Source organism: Zingiber officinale, chromosome 7B, assembly GCF_018446385.1.
Source record: "Zingiber officinale cultivar Zhangliang chromosome 7B, Zo_v1.1, whole genome shotgun sequence".
NCBI lineage: Eukaryota > Viridiplantae > Streptophyta > Magnoliopsida > Zingiberales > Zingiberaceae > Zingiber > Zingiber officinale.
Window position 1 is genome coordinate 75,406,097 of NC_055999.1, and position 15,357 is coordinate 75,421,453.

Here is a 15,357-nt window from a genome sequence, read left to right on the forward strand (position 1 = left end):
ATTTGAACTCGCTTGTCCTCAGAGCCGCTTCCAAAGTCTTAATTTTATCAAAAGCCGCATGGGAAATATTGCGGGCAGACTCTGCGGACTCCCCAATCAGTCGGAGATAGCTTACTAAGTCCCCAGGGGTCGGATTAAGGGGATCACGAGGAGTTAGCGGCAGCTTTAACTCCTGAAGACGAGCCTTCAATACATATTTCTCCTTCTGCAAGCGAGTGGCGTACTGAATGACACTCAGATTGGCGGAACAGGCCTGTGTTAGATAAGGGAAGAAAGATTACAAAAGATTCCAGCAGAGGAGCATTGATACAAGAAGACTTACAGAAACAATCTAGCAAGCCGCTTAGTCTAGCCCCGCCATTGGAGGATTCTTCCAAAACTTCCGATTGTCTGAGCGCCAGGACGCCGCTAAATCGCCTTGTAGTTCAATTAGGGCAAGAGGGGGAGGAGCCCCTTCAGCAATTTCTTCGGCGGCGTCTGACCCTGTGGAGGAAGGCAGGCGGCAAGAGTCAGTAAAGGAATACTTCTTGCGAATTTTCCTCCGAGACCGAGAAGTAGAGGCGGGAGCAGCTAATGGAAGGGAGGCAGATTGAGTTGCAGAACTCCTGGGCTGGTCCATTAAAGGAAGGGGTAGCTGCCCGGGAGAGGAGGCTTGAGCGGGAAAAGAGGCCTGATCGGGAGTTATAGCCCGACCGGGGGTCGGGGCTGATATGTGAGGCGACATAATGGGAACTTCCGACCCCAAAGTAATATCCTGGTCAGGAGTGGCAGCCCTGGCTTCCAGAGAATGGTGAGTGGCAACAGAGCGACGACCAGAAGGAAGAGGTGGAGGTGATGCCTGAGTCACTGGAATGACCCTCTTCCTCTTGCGCTGGAGCCTTAGGCGTTTGGCTGGCGGGGGAGACGCAGCTCGCTCCTCCTCGACCTGCTCCACAGTGGTCAGGTTGACCTGTTCTACAGTGGTGAGGTCTTCTACAGAAGCCACATCCAAGGGAAGGGCCGAGGAAGCTTCCTTCTGGGTTGGCATAGAGGGGGTGAGCTGAAAGGCAGAAGGGGCGAGCTGAGAAGCAGAAGGGGCGGACTGCGAGGCAGAAGTGGCAGACCGAGAAGAGGCCGCCAAGCCCTGCTTAAGCTCCGCACTTAAAACTTTCAAAACAGAGAAAGACTGGCATTTTATATCGGAGGAATACGCTCAGAGCAGGGTAGCCTCTGCAAAGGGAAAGAAAGATACCTCAGTTAGCGAAGAATAGCAAAGAGGAAAACGAGGTCTTACCTAACGGAGCCCCTATATCCGCCTGAACTGGGCTGAGCCCGAACAAATGCAAAAAGCCTTCCAGTAGTAGTATGGATAGGCGAACGCTCACTCCTTGAAGTTTTTCGGAAGCAGCGTCGTAGGAAGGTTGATGGTGATGTACAGGAAGGTCAGAAGGAATATCAGGACGCCAAGGGATCGGTTCATGCAAGGGCGAAGATGTAGGTAATCTAATAAAGAAGAAGCGGGACTTCCACCCCTTGTTGGAAGAAGGCATGTCAGAAAAGAACTTAAAGTCAGGCCTAGCCTGTACCATAAAGACTCCCGGTTCCGAGCGCTTGAAAGAATAAAAATGGTGGAAAAGCTGAACAGTTAGGGGAATTTGGTATACGCGGCACAGAATGGCAGTGCCACAAACTGCTCTGAAGAAGTTATGAGCGAACTGAGAAGGGCAGATGCCAAAGTATTGGCTTAGAGAGGAAATAAAAGGATGGATGGGGAAACGAAGGCCCCCCAGAAGTTGATCCTTGAAAATGGTCATAAAACCTTCCGGAGGGGACGAAGGATGCTCGTTAGGTGTGGGGATACGAAATTCGTATTCTTTGCCAAGCTTCAGGTCATACTAAATCATGGACATGTCGTGGTTGTCTATGTCGGAAATGAAACACGAATACCAAAAGGAGGCCTTACCGTCAGCCATTATCAAGGGGAAGGAGGTTGAAGAAGGGGTCAGTCGAGGAGAGGAAGAGCACCAAGCGGGAATAGTCTAGAAGGGGAAGGGTCGGGACACCAGAGACGGCAAAGCAACACGAAGACGAAGGCAGTCAAAACGCTCAAGGAAATGACGGCGGACTGCCTTTAGGGCTTATAAAGAGGGTGTTCCTAGGGAATATCGAAAAGGTATGTCGAGTATATCTTTGGGTAAAGTGCCCAAAGCCATCCGATCATAGAACGACAGGCTTTTCTCGGAGGTAGTGTACAGAAATGAGTGGAGTTGGCGGCGTCATACGACGTAAGCAATAAAGGCGTGGGACAGGTGTCGAACCCCTATGAAGCGTATTAATGATGGACGTGATAAGGAAATCATGAGATAAAGCGGGTGTACGGAAACAACTTACCACACGATTTTCTCGGGAAACGACGAAGAAAAGGGGCGGGAAACAAATTCGAATGTGGCGAGGCCATGACTGAGTAAGATTTTAATATGTTTTCCTCACAATACATCTGATATGGTATATTTCTTGATTATAGACAAGGATAGAGCAATCTCTTCGAGTAATTCCTTCCTGGCCGGGAAATCACCCCCAGGTCGGCAATATATATCCTGGTCGGGAAACGACCTTCTAGGTAGGCTGCCCGAGACTCTCGTCCCAATGCGAGTTACAAGTGAGCAAGGCTCTCACGACCAACGACCTTCCAGGTCGGCTGTCCCAGACTCTCACCCCAGTGCGAGTTATAAGTGAGCAAGGATCTCACGACCAACGACCTTCCAGGTCGACTGTCCCAGACTCTCGCCCTAGTGCGAGTTATAAGTGAGCAAGGCTCTCACGACCAACGACCTTCCAGGTCGGCTGTCCCAGACTCTCGACCTAGTGCGAGTTATAAGTGAGCAAGATCTCATGACCAACGACCTTCCAGGTCGGCTGTCCCAGACTCTCGCCCCAGTGCGAGTTATAAGTGAGCAAGACTCTCACGACCAACGACCTTCCAGGTCGGCTATCCCAGACTCTCGCCCCAGTGCGAGTTATAAGTGAGCAAGGCTCTCACGACCAACGACTTTCCAGGTCGGCTGTCCCAGACTCTCGCCCTAGTGCGAGTTATAAGTGAGCAAGGCTCTCACGACCAACGACCTTTCAGGTCGACTGTCCCAGACTCTCGCCCTAGTGCGAGTTATAAGTGAGCAAGGCTCTCATGACCAACGACCTTCCAGGTCGGCTGTCCCAGACTCTCGCCCCAGTACAAGTTATAAGTGAGCAAGGCTCTCACGACCAACGACCTTCCAGGTCGGCTGTCCCAGACTCTCACCCTAGTGCGGGTTATAAGTGAGCAAGACTCTCACGACCAACGACCTTCCAGGTCGGCTGTCCCAGACTCTCGCCCTAGTGCGAGTTATAAGTGAGCAAGGCTCTCACGACCAACGACCTTCCAGGTCGACTGTCCCAGACTCTTGCTCCAGTGCGAGTTATAAGTGAGCAAGGCTCTCACGACCAACAACCTTCCAGGTCGGTTGTCCCAGACTCTCGTCCCAGTGTGAGTTATAAGTGAGCAAGACTCTCATGACCAACGACATTCCAGGTCGGCTGTCCCAGACTCTCGCCCTAGTGCGAGTTATGAGTAAGCGAGGCTCTCACGACCAACGACCTTCCAGGTCGGCTGTCCCAGACTCTCGCCCCAGTGCAAGTTATAAGTGAGCAAGGCTCTCACGACCAATGACCTTCCAAGTCGGCTGTCCCAGACTCTCGCCCTAGTGCGAGTTATAAGTGAGCAAGGCTCTCAAGACCAACGACCTTCCAGGTCGGCTGTCCCAGACTCTCGCCCTAGTGCGAGTTATAAGTGAGCAAGTCTGTCACGACCAACGACCTTCCAAGTCAGTTGTCCTAGACTCTCGCCCCTGTGCTTGTTATAATTGAGCAAGGCTCTCACGACCAACGACCTTCTCGGTTGGGGAAATGATTTTCTTGGCCTATCCTCAAGCGTCTCATTGGCTTTGGTCAAAGGCTCATATGTTATGAGGTAGAATGGGGTCAGCAAATTATTTTTATTACTGTTATTTCTGCTAGACATATTATACGAACGTAGGTGCTTTATAAAAACATGAGGATACCCGAGACAGAGTGTGGGGTTTCACCATGAACGGAACTCAGAAAACGGGTTTTATCTCACTAAAGTCAAAGGTACATTTGTCAAGGGTTTACACAGCTACCAGAGCCAGAGGCTTGATCCTTTCTAGTTAAATGAGCTCGGACTTTAATTAGATACTCTGTAATAAGATCAATAGTACGCTTCAACTGCCCGATAGTTTCCTCTTTGATCTGTCCTTCCTCTTTCAGAAGAGCTACTTCATCCTCGTTCTTCCTCTTCAAGTAAATAATATATTGAGCTTGACTCTGGAAGTCCGATTGAGCTTTATGCTTGAGAGCAACTTCAGCCCGGGTTCTGGATTTGGCGGCCAGCCAAAGACTTTCCATTTCATGCGTAAGGGACGCTTGAAGGTCTTTGCTTGCAGTCATCTCTAGTAAGATTTCTTCTTTTTGAGCCAGTAGTTCCGTCAGAGCTGCAATTTGGTGAAGTGAGGCTTCCTCCTTCTGAGCCGATAACTCCAGGAGATGGGAGGTCTGCCGAAGTAAAGAAGCAAGTTCGTTAGGTTCTGTCTGGGGTTCCATGAAGTCAAGATATGGTGTGAGCAAATGGATAGCCGGAGGTAGAAGAGGCTTGGACCTTTTATAAGGAAGGAGAAGCTGAAAGGATTTCCAGGAAATTTAAGTCGGCGCTTGGGGAACAGTGTGACATTTATGGGAAAAGAGTGTGCTCGGAAGTTGAGGAGTCAGCGTATGCGCACAAGAGCCCGTTCGTCTTCCAAGGCGGAGGGAAACTTTGCAGAAGACAGACGGAAGGCAGGTCAGCGGAAATCGCAAGAGCTAGGTCAGGTAACTCAAGGACATGGGTCTAGTCAGTCGGACTAGAGCCTCCTTCGACTAGACTTGAGGGGGAGGCTTGTGATACGGTGCATGATTGTGGGGTCAGTAAGGTGAGGTGGTTAGAAAGCAAGACCACGGGAAGGTCAGAAGTCAAGCCTACATGGAAGTCAGGAGTCAAGCATATATGGAAGTCAGAAGTCAAGCTTACATGGAGGTCAAAAGTCTAGCCTCCGTGGCTGGTCAGAGGTCAGAATTACATGGTCATGGTCAAAGTCTCAGCTGACGGGGCGGTCACAAGGGCCAGCCCTGATAGCGGTCAAAGACAGGGCCCATGGGCCAGGTACATTTGAGGATTGAGCCCCTAAGTCAAGGGTAAAGGAAAGAAAGGCTTGGGCGTAGAATAAACAGACCCGGCGTACAGGTCGGGACATACAAGCCAAGGATAACGACGAACAGAAGCAGGTCAGGAAATAGGCCTAGCATGAAGGTCAAGACATGCAAGCCAAGGATAACGGTAAATAAAAGTAGGTCGGGAAACAGACCCTGCGTACAGGTCTGGACATACAAGCCAAGGATAACGACGAACAGTAGCAGGTCAGGAAATAGGCCTAGCGCGTAGGTCGGGACATGCAAGTCAAGGATAACGGTAAATAGAAGCATGTCGGGAGACAGACCCGGTGTACAGGTCGGGACATACAAGCCAAGGATAACGACGAACAGAAGCATGTCAGAAAACAGACCTGGCATAGAGGTCGGGACATACAAGCCAAGGATAACAACGAACAGAAGCAGGTCAGGAAATAGGCCTAGCGTGCAGGTCGGGACATGCAAGCGAAGGATAACGGTAAATAGAAGCAGGTCGGGAAACAGACTCGGCGTACGGGTCTGGACATACAAGCCAAGGATAACGGTAAATAGAAGCAGGTTAGGAGGCAAACCCGGCGTACAGGTCGGGACATGCAAGCCAAGGATAATGATGAACAGAAGTAGGTCAGAAAACAGACCTGGCGTACAGGTCGGGACATACAAGCCAAGGATAACGATGAACAGAAGCAGGTCAGGAAATAGACTTAGCGTGCAGGGCGGGACATGCAAGCCAAGGATTACAGGGAGCAAACGCAGGTCAGGAAACAGACCGGTCAGGCAAGTCGGAACGAACAAGCTATGGATAAGTAGTGGATCGAAGCAGGTCAGGATGTATACCCAGCGAAGCACTACAGGACAAACAAGTCAAGGAATCGTAACTACTTGTCAGAGAATGTCAGAGAACAATCACGGTGTCAGGGAATATGCTAACAGTCGGGGCGCACAACGTCTTCGGTCTTGCCACCATCCTATCAGGAAGAGCCACGTGTCAATTACCATCAGACAAAGCCTGACAGCCGACATTCCCTGACACTTGTCAGGTCCCAGAGGCATCCGTTGCAATATAAAAAGGGATGTCTTGTCCCTTATGCAGGCACGCTTACTCGTCATTTTTCTCACTAGGCTTTACTTTTCGTCCTTGCTCTGTGATTTCTGGGGAAAAAGTACCTTACTTGAGCGCCAGAGGGCCTGACCCGGGGACTTTTTCCCTGATTTCTGGTTTCTAACGACCCGTGGGCTCGTCTGAGTGTATGCAGAGCAACAGCGTCATCGTCCTGGTCATCTTTCTTCGCCAGCTGCCCGTGAGAATCTTTCGAGAGGGGTGTCAGGTAGACTCAAGGCTTCATCGACTTTCTGTCAACTTCCAACACACCAAGGTCTGCCTTTATCCGACCCAGCTTCCGGACGGGATCATAATACATGGGACAATTAATATTTGAAAAATACGAGAATGATTGAAGTTGATCTATATTTTGACAATCTGGACAGCCTTTGGGGTAATATAAGATATTTGAGTTCATGAATTTTGATGTAAGGCTAAAGTTACCTTACATTGGGCTTAAAGAAAGTGGCGACAATATTTCCATGTTTAATTGAGTTTACCGTCTTAATTTTGAACTAACCACCAGATACAGTGTGTTCAACTTTTGATATTAGGATAGTTCTGTTTTACCACTATTGTTCAGTTTAAAACATCCTCATAATTGTCATACAGTCATAATGATAGTGTATTTGATCTCTAAACCGTAGAATTTCTTATTTCCAGCAAGCTAAGAGTGAGGCAGCAGCTGCATTTGGAAATGATGGAGTTTATTTGGAGAAATATATCCAAAATCCAAGGCACATTGAATTTCAGGTAAGGTATCCATGTATTGTCTAGTCCAGAAAATGAAGGCGTGATAGTTGGAGAAACACTCATATTTTCTTGTGCAACTGTATACAGAAATTTGTTGTTACGTTTCGTTAATAACTTCTGGCAGCTTCTAATACTTTGCAGTTTAACTTCTGAACTTGGAGATTTCTTTCCATGTGCATGCAATCCTGTGATATTGGTGGAAAGAAAACATTATTTTGCCAATCACTCATTCATCTTAGTATCAACTTCCATTATGTCGAATTGGCCATCTAATAATTAACGAAATATTAAGCCAGAAACTCTTTATTTGCCACTTTCTGGTCATATGCCAACTATTTACAAGATCATCTTTTTTTATTCTTCTATATCATGTCATAGAGGACCATGTTTGGGCAGCTATCATCACCACTATGAATGCCAACCTAAATTAACTACAACCTAACAAGAAAAAGAGTTGTTTTGTTTGGAGTTAACACACATTTGGAGATTTTTGTTTACCTGAAATTTTTGGTTCAGGTTTTGAAGTAAAAATTATATAGCCGATCCTACCTAATGAGATAAAATTTGACTATTATTGTTGTTATTTATTGTTTGTTGTTGTTGTTGTTGTTGCACCCTTGCCTTACTTGATTTCAAACATATGATCTTATTTTTTTTTAAAATACAAACTCCTTTCAGTTTTCTAACTGCGTGTTTATATTTGATCTTGAAAACAGAAGTGTATAGTAATGAGATAATTAAATAGAAATCTGAGTTGACTTTTGCTTTAGCTTTTCTCTCCAGAATTTCATTTGGGGTTTGGACTTGAATACTAAAATTTTCGCCTCACCCAACAAGTTTGGTTTAACTTGGTTTATCCAAAAACCAATTCCATACCACCAATGACTTACCTTTCCCAATATTTGATTCCCTCTTGATGTATATGTAGATATGGTCAATAGCTCATGATGTCATATAGGAAGTTCATTTAAATCTTTCTACATTGTAACCTGTCTCTGTCATGGCTTCATAGGTTCTAGCTGACAAATATGGTAATGTTGTCCATTTCGGGGAGCGTCATTGTAGCATTCAGGTATATATATTAAACTATGGTTCATGTCTGTCTTTAATTTCTTCGTATTAATTCTTCTGACTTTTGGATAAATATTGTGTTTTCTTAAATATGTGGAAGAGGATAATATGCCATGTTTCTCATAAAGGCAATTTGTGTTCAATATTTGCTTGCCCTTGTGTCATTATAATAATTTGTTTTTTATATTATCTATTTCTAAGTACCTAAAGCTAGTTTCAAGTTGTCTTCCTGACGCATCTTTGCTAGGCTTTCTAAATGGGATAAGCTTGTATGTGACCTTAGTGTGTTTGTCCTTACTATCTTTGCATGCTGTATTGATATTTTTTTTTGCATGTCCTCTCTGATTTCTGTTTATGAATATGATTATTAAAATATAAATTTCGGAAGGCAAAAGCCTGGAAGAATGTAATGGTTGTTATGTTAGAGCTCTTTGACTTGCACTAATGGTGGTGAAGAGCATCAGTCAGCGGCAACAACTCAAGGTAAGTGGCTGCAGTTTCTTTTTTGAAGATGCAAGTCATATATAGATTAGAGAGGAGAGATCACCATCTAGAGAGGAAGCGATCACCGAACGCTAGTCGTTTTTAACAATTATCGGTGACGATTGAGAATAAGATCAGGATGTGGAGTACAAAAGGCGCGTCTGTGCATATCTTTCCCTATGCCTTGGCCACCTGAACTAATAGTTAGTAATCATCCCTGATTTACCTCCTTCGTATTGGCCTAGAGACGAATTGACGAAGACGTTAGGGACGAACGAATTATCTTTTTACCATAGGATTGGGAGCACAGAAGGAGGGGGAGAATGATATATAGAAATAACATAGGTTAGCTATAATACTCTATAACTGTTCTTAGTAATATAACAATAGTATAATTATTATAACAGTTAATATAATTGGTATATATAATTTATATAACAGGAATAATTTATATATATTATCAGTTAGTTAAATTGTTACATTATAATTAATTATTAAACTGTTTATATATAATTTAGTAATTAAAAAATAGAAAAATATTTTAATTTAAAAATTTTACCAAAATTATCTCATCATATATAATTCAGTTATTTTAATTAATTAAATGAATAATTTTTAAGAAAAATTAATACAAAAATAATATAATTCAATTTAATTATTACCAATTAATCAAATATTACTTTTTAATTAATTTAATTCATTGATTTTTTATATATTTATTAATTAATAAAAATACTAATTAATTTTTGTTAATAATTATATATTAGTTTAGTGATAATAATATATAACAGTATAATTTTTTATTAAAATTTGTGATTATAATAAGATAAATAAATTAATTTTAAAATTATTTATAATTTTAGTTAGAACCAATTATATACAATTAATTTAAAATCAATTTTATTTAATTATAATTGAATAAACTTACATTTAATTTTAAATTTAAAATGCACTTCTAAATTTTCTAGAGGTTTATACATTTTTAAATATCAAAAATTATTTTAAATCTTTTAAATAAATTTAAAATATTTATAAATTAATTTTATTTTGTAATCCGTGTTAAAAAATGATTGTAAATTTAAAATATTCTAAAAATTCTCAAAAATAATTTTAAATATTTCAAATAAATTAATTAATTTTGTAATTATATTAAAAAAATGATTAAAACCCTTTCAATTTGTTTTAAACAATGATAAATAGTTTTTAAAATAATTTTTTGAACTTTACAAGTAATTTTATAATTTTAGGTTTAATTTTTAAAAAAATAGATAATTTTCAGAATTATTTAATATTTTAAAATCAATTATTTCAAGAAATACTTTCATATCTTTTAAAAATTAATTATATATTTTAATAATTAAAAATAATTTTGCAAACATAAGGCTACGAAAATAATGTCAAAGTTGTGTTATAACTTAGTGTTTATTTAATAATTTTGTATTTTCTCTTGATATTAATTTATGTTTTTCTTATTGTCATGTACTCATGTTGATATCCACTAGTTATATTTGCTATTACTCTTTATTTTATTAACATATTTATAAGTATAACAAACCTTAGATAATTTTTTGTTATTTTAATGGTTCAAAGTGTTAAATAATGTTTTTGTATAAAGATATTTATTCTATTTATTTAATATTTTTGTTAAAATGAGATATTCTTCTTATTTTATGATTTTTATGAATAGACTAATATTTCTTATGTTAGTTTTATCAATGTTATAAATTGTGAATATTTATTATATTTTTTTGTTATAAATGATTTGATCTTTTTGACACTGACTTTTAAATGATGCATGGTAGACAAATGACATCAAAATAACAATCTTATGATCCAACTTAGAGTTCTACACTTTGACTTGAGAATCGATTTTATTGACAATGTTTACATTATAATATGATTGGATGTAGTTGTGGGGTCACAAGTTTAGAATAACATCTTGCTAGTGGATATCCATATGTTTCTAAGTGTCTAAAAGTTTCTCAAGGATCCGTTATGCAATGAAAGAGGAACTTATAGCATAAAAGAATTAAATTAGTACAAACAACAATCGAAATTTCTTATAGACGAGCCTTTAGAAAGCTTGTCTATGAGAAATTTGAAGGTTGTGATGAAGGTATTTTGAATGACAAAGAACTTTTAGTAGCTTTTAGCACCTCTTGAACTCATTATGAGTATAAGTAACATAAACAATATAGTAGTGATATAGTTGGCACTAGTGGAACTTGTTCAATTGGTGTTAGTTGAGTGACTCAACTACTACAACAACATTGGGGAGAAGTGTAAGTGTTCGTGTTACTTCAACACAAGTTGGCAAAAGGCTACTGCGTTCGCCCATAGTGCCCCCGCCAATCCGTCCAAGGGCCAACACGGAGGAGTTAAATCATGGATGACTATTAGCCCTTGAAATAGTGATTGACACATGAGGGAGACATTTACCTCGGCTATGCTGAGATTCGAACCCCAGACCTTAAGTTGGCAGCACCTCATGCGCTAGCCACTAGATGCCGCAAATGAGTAATATTTACCACATAAATCATGAAACAAAAGAGGAAATTAAGAAAATTCTACAATCATCAACCAAGTATCAACATTATATTGATACATTCACGGGAAGATAGGACAATTAAATAGGAAAACATATTTATTTAGTAGTGTATTTTTTTTTAATAATAATGAATTTTCAATATTACTATCAATAATTATGTATGCTTAATTATTTTAGGTTATTATTGTTGGTGCAGCGGAGACCGGCAAAAGGAGGGTGAATTGCTTGAAAAATAAAAATTATACCCTCCTCGTGCTTTCAACTCAAAAATGCAATAGCAATAAAATAACTGAAAAAAAAAACAGAAATAAAACAGAGACTCAGCAGTTAACCTGGTTACAACAAAGAAGGTTGTTAATCCAGGGCGATGAAAAGCGCACTAGAAAAAGTCTCCTTTATTGAAGGCGGAGAAGTCTTTTACACTCTAACAGCTCAGAACTATTGCTAGGAATGAATACAGAGTTGATTGAACAATTGATATCTAATTCCTAGGTCCAAGGGTCCTTTTATAGACCCTGGAAACTCTATCTCATAAGTCTAAGGCACCTCCAACAGAGATCCAAGGCGCCTCCAATGAGTTGTTCGGATAGAACTCTATCCGAACCTCAACGGTCATTTTGACCTGGCTCAAGGCGCCTTCAACAAGCAATGAAGGCGCCTTCAACGCATGTTTAAGGTGCCTTCAAGGTTCCTGCTATAAATACCTTCCTGCTTGCATGGTACAAATAGTTTCCAGCCTCTTTTGACTCCTTTTCTTCTTCGCTTTGACTTCCAAAGCTCTGTTTGCTTGGGTGATTTCGGCCAACTGAAATAGGGCTCACCCGAACCCAATTTCCGGCCTTCTCCTCGAGCAGCCTTCCTCCCCGTCTTAACGTCCCTCGAACGCCGCACACGTTCTTCTCGCCCACCGGTGTACTCTTCCACAGCTCTCTCGTCCTTCGGACGCACCGAGCCCGTCGGCTCCCTTCTCGTGCCGTCCTTCTTGCTAGCTGCGTCTTCCGCTCGACTTCCTGGGCTCCTAAGCTCCTACACACTCAGACACAGGGATCAAACATAAAGCAGGACCTAACCAACTTCGTTGATCACATCAAAACAACCACGGGGTCTAACAACCTCTCCATTTTGATGTGCATCAACCCAAGTTCAAGTTAGGGTAAAAATAGACAAAGAGTAATTTTAAAGAAAATTACTAAACTAACATGTTAAGAATAAATTTACAATAAATAAAATTGTAACTATTTAATTAAGAGTTAAACAGAATTTTAAAAAATATTTTTAAAACTCAGAGTTATTAAAAAAAATTCTCTCCCCCTACACTTGTACCTATCTTTCCTCCTTTGATCACAGCAAAAACAGAGTAATAATAAGTGAATATGAATTTTTTAAAAAAAAATCCAAAAATGAGTTTTTAGAATTTTACTTTCAAGAAAATGTTTGAAAAACTTTCAAAGCATTATTTAATTCTAGTTTTAATACTTTTTCAGAAAGTTAATTAAACATTTTATTTCAATATTTCAGCTTCAGGTCGTGGCGAGGCACTAGGCCTTCTTGGTTATTGGAGCAACAACCACTTCCTTAGACAAAGCCTCATAAAGAAATTTTAACGTTTAATTTTCTTGCTGGAAGCTTTAATAATAAAAGAAATTTATTCTAATAAGTCTTTTGGAACCCAATAAAGGTTCCTTCCTACTGGATTAATTAGAAACTTAGGGGGTATATAATTCTTGGGAATTTTCCTAAGTTGACCTTGATGATGTTTAACATACCAGTTTAATTTTCCATAAATCTTAAGTTTTGACTTTTGAAAAATATTTGTTTTAAAACATACATCAGTCTTCGATTTTTCAATTTCATCTTTCAATTTTGCATTCTCTAATTTCAAATGTTCATTTTCCTTTTCTAATTTATCTAACTCTTTAGAAAGGGCTTTAATAAAGCGAAAGGATTGAGTAGGGGTAAGATTACGCACCTCACTTACCTGTATTTCCGTAGCTCCCCCTTCATCGCAGCTTTCTTCTTCTGATGTTCCTCCCCCTTCATATATGCTCATTTCTGAGCTCGACTCTTCTTCCAGCTGATGGTTAGCCATTAGCGCTAGCCCCGAGAATTCTTCGACGTCTGATTCGGAGGATGAGTCTGACCATGTGACCTTCAGGTTCTTCTGTTTGGAGGAAGATTGTCGCTTTTCCTTTCCTTTTTTTTTCTTCAATTTTGGGCAGTCATCTTTGATGTGCCCTTCTTCGTTGCAGTTGTAGCAACGAATCGTCCTTTTATTTCGCTGAAGCCTCTTTGTCTACGATCTAAATTTATTAGTATTAAAAAATTTATTGAAACGTCTTACCAATAGAGCCGCTTCGGATTCGTCGATCAAGGCTTCAGAGTCAGAACAGTTTATTCTTGCTTTCAAGGCAATGTTCTGACTAATCTTCTCTACTCCATTGGGCTCTGCAACTTGAGATTCGTGAAGTTCAAAGTTGAAAATAAATTTTCTAAAGTACTTACCTCGAAGTCCTTAGAGATGTAGTACGCATCTACTAAGGAGACCCACTCGGGAGTTCTCGGGAAGGCATTGAGCGCGTACCGGATCAAGTCCCGGTTCGTTACTTCTTCTCCAAGGTTGCTTAGTTGAGTTATTAGCTCCTTAATCCTTGCTTGGAGTTGCGCTACCTTCTCTCCATTGTTCATCCGGAGGTTCGTAAGCTGGGTCTGGAGGATGTCGCGTCTTGCTAGCTTTGCTTCTGAGGTGCCTTCATGGAGCTCCAGGAATTTATCCCAGAGGTCTTTGGCGGAGTCGTAACTTCCGATCCGACTTACCTCCTGGGGCGGCAGAACATTGAGCAGGTGAAATTCAGCCTTTCCGTTGGCCATGCAATCGGCTTGCTCCTTCTTCGTCCAGTTGCACTCTTCTTTATCTTTTAGTGATGCATATCCATACTTCATTATTAAAAGTATATCAAATTCAGTTTTAAAAAATACCTCCATTTTTCGCTTCTAGGTAGCGAAGTCTCCGTCGAACTTTGGGGGATGAATGTTCGCTTCGGCCATCGTCTTTATCTTTGTGCTTCAGTTGGCGGTTAGTCCTTCTGAGGCGGTCTGGCTCTGATACCACTTGTTGGTGCAGCGGAGGCCGGCAAGAGGGGGTGAATTGCCTAAAAAATAAAAACTATACTCTCCTTGTGCTTTCAACTCAAAACTGCAATAGCAATAAAATAACCGAAATAAAGAAACAGAAATAAAACAGAGACTCAGCAGTTAACCTGGTTACAACTAAGAAGGTTGTTAATCCAGGGCAATGAAAAGCGCACAAGAAAAAGTCTCCTTTACTGAAGGCGGAGAAACCTTTTACACTCTTTTACACTCTAACAGCTCAGAACTATTGCTAGAAATTAATACAGAGTTGATTGAACAAATGATATCTAATTCCTAGGTCCAGGGGTCCTTTTATAGGTCCTGGAAACTCTATCTTGTAGGTCTAAGGCGCCTCCAACAGAGGTCCAAGGTGCCTCCAATGAATTGTCCGGATAGAACTCTATCCGAACCTCAATGGTCATTTTGACCTGGCTCAAGGCGCCTTCAACAAGCAATGAAGGCGCCTTCAATGCATGTTTAAGGCGCCTTCAAGGTTCCTGCTATAAATACCTTCCTGCTTGCATGGTATAAATAGTTTCCAGCCTCTTTTGACTCCTTTTCTTCTTCGCTTTGACTTCCGAAGCTCTGTTTGCTTGGGTGATTTCGGCCAACCGAAATAGAGCTCACCCAAATCTAATTTTCGGCCTTCTCCTTGAGCAGCCTTCCTCCCCGGATTAACGTCTCTCGAACGTCGTGCACGTTCTTCTCGCCCACCGGTGTACTCTTCCGCAGCTCTCTCGTCCTTCAGACGTACCGAGCCCGTCAGCTCCCTTCCCGTGCCATCCTTCTTGCTAGCTGCGTCTTCCGCTCAACTTCCTGCGCTCCAAAGCTCCTGCACACTCAGACACAGGGATCAAACTATCACGCCCCGAGAAAGATCCTGTCCGAAGAAATTTCGGCAACACCTCCCCTGTACGGGTGACAATCTGAAGCATTTATACAAAGCCCTCAGGGCCACATATACCTCGGCCAACACGGCCGGAAATACTAACAAACAAATAAGTAAACAACCACG

General features: G+C 41.4%; 1 protein-coding gene across 1 annotated transcript in view; it reads left to right on the forward strand.

Annotated features, from left to right (window-relative positions):
* LOC122004448 (biotin carboxylase 2, chloroplastic-like) overlaps positions 1–8,627 on the forward strand; it is a 113,872-nt gene extending 105,245 nt beyond the window's left edge. The window contains exons 8-10 of the mRNA XM_042559335.1: positions 7,022–7,111; positions 8,124–8,183; positions 8,571–8,627. Of these exons, the coding sequence (XP_042415269.1) occupies positions 7,022–7,111; positions 8,124–8,183; positions 8,571–8,627 (207 nt within the window). The remainder of the gene's footprint in view (positions 1–7,021; positions 7,112–8,123; positions 8,184–8,570) is intronic.
* Positions 8,628–15,357: the final 6,730 nt, after the last annotated feature.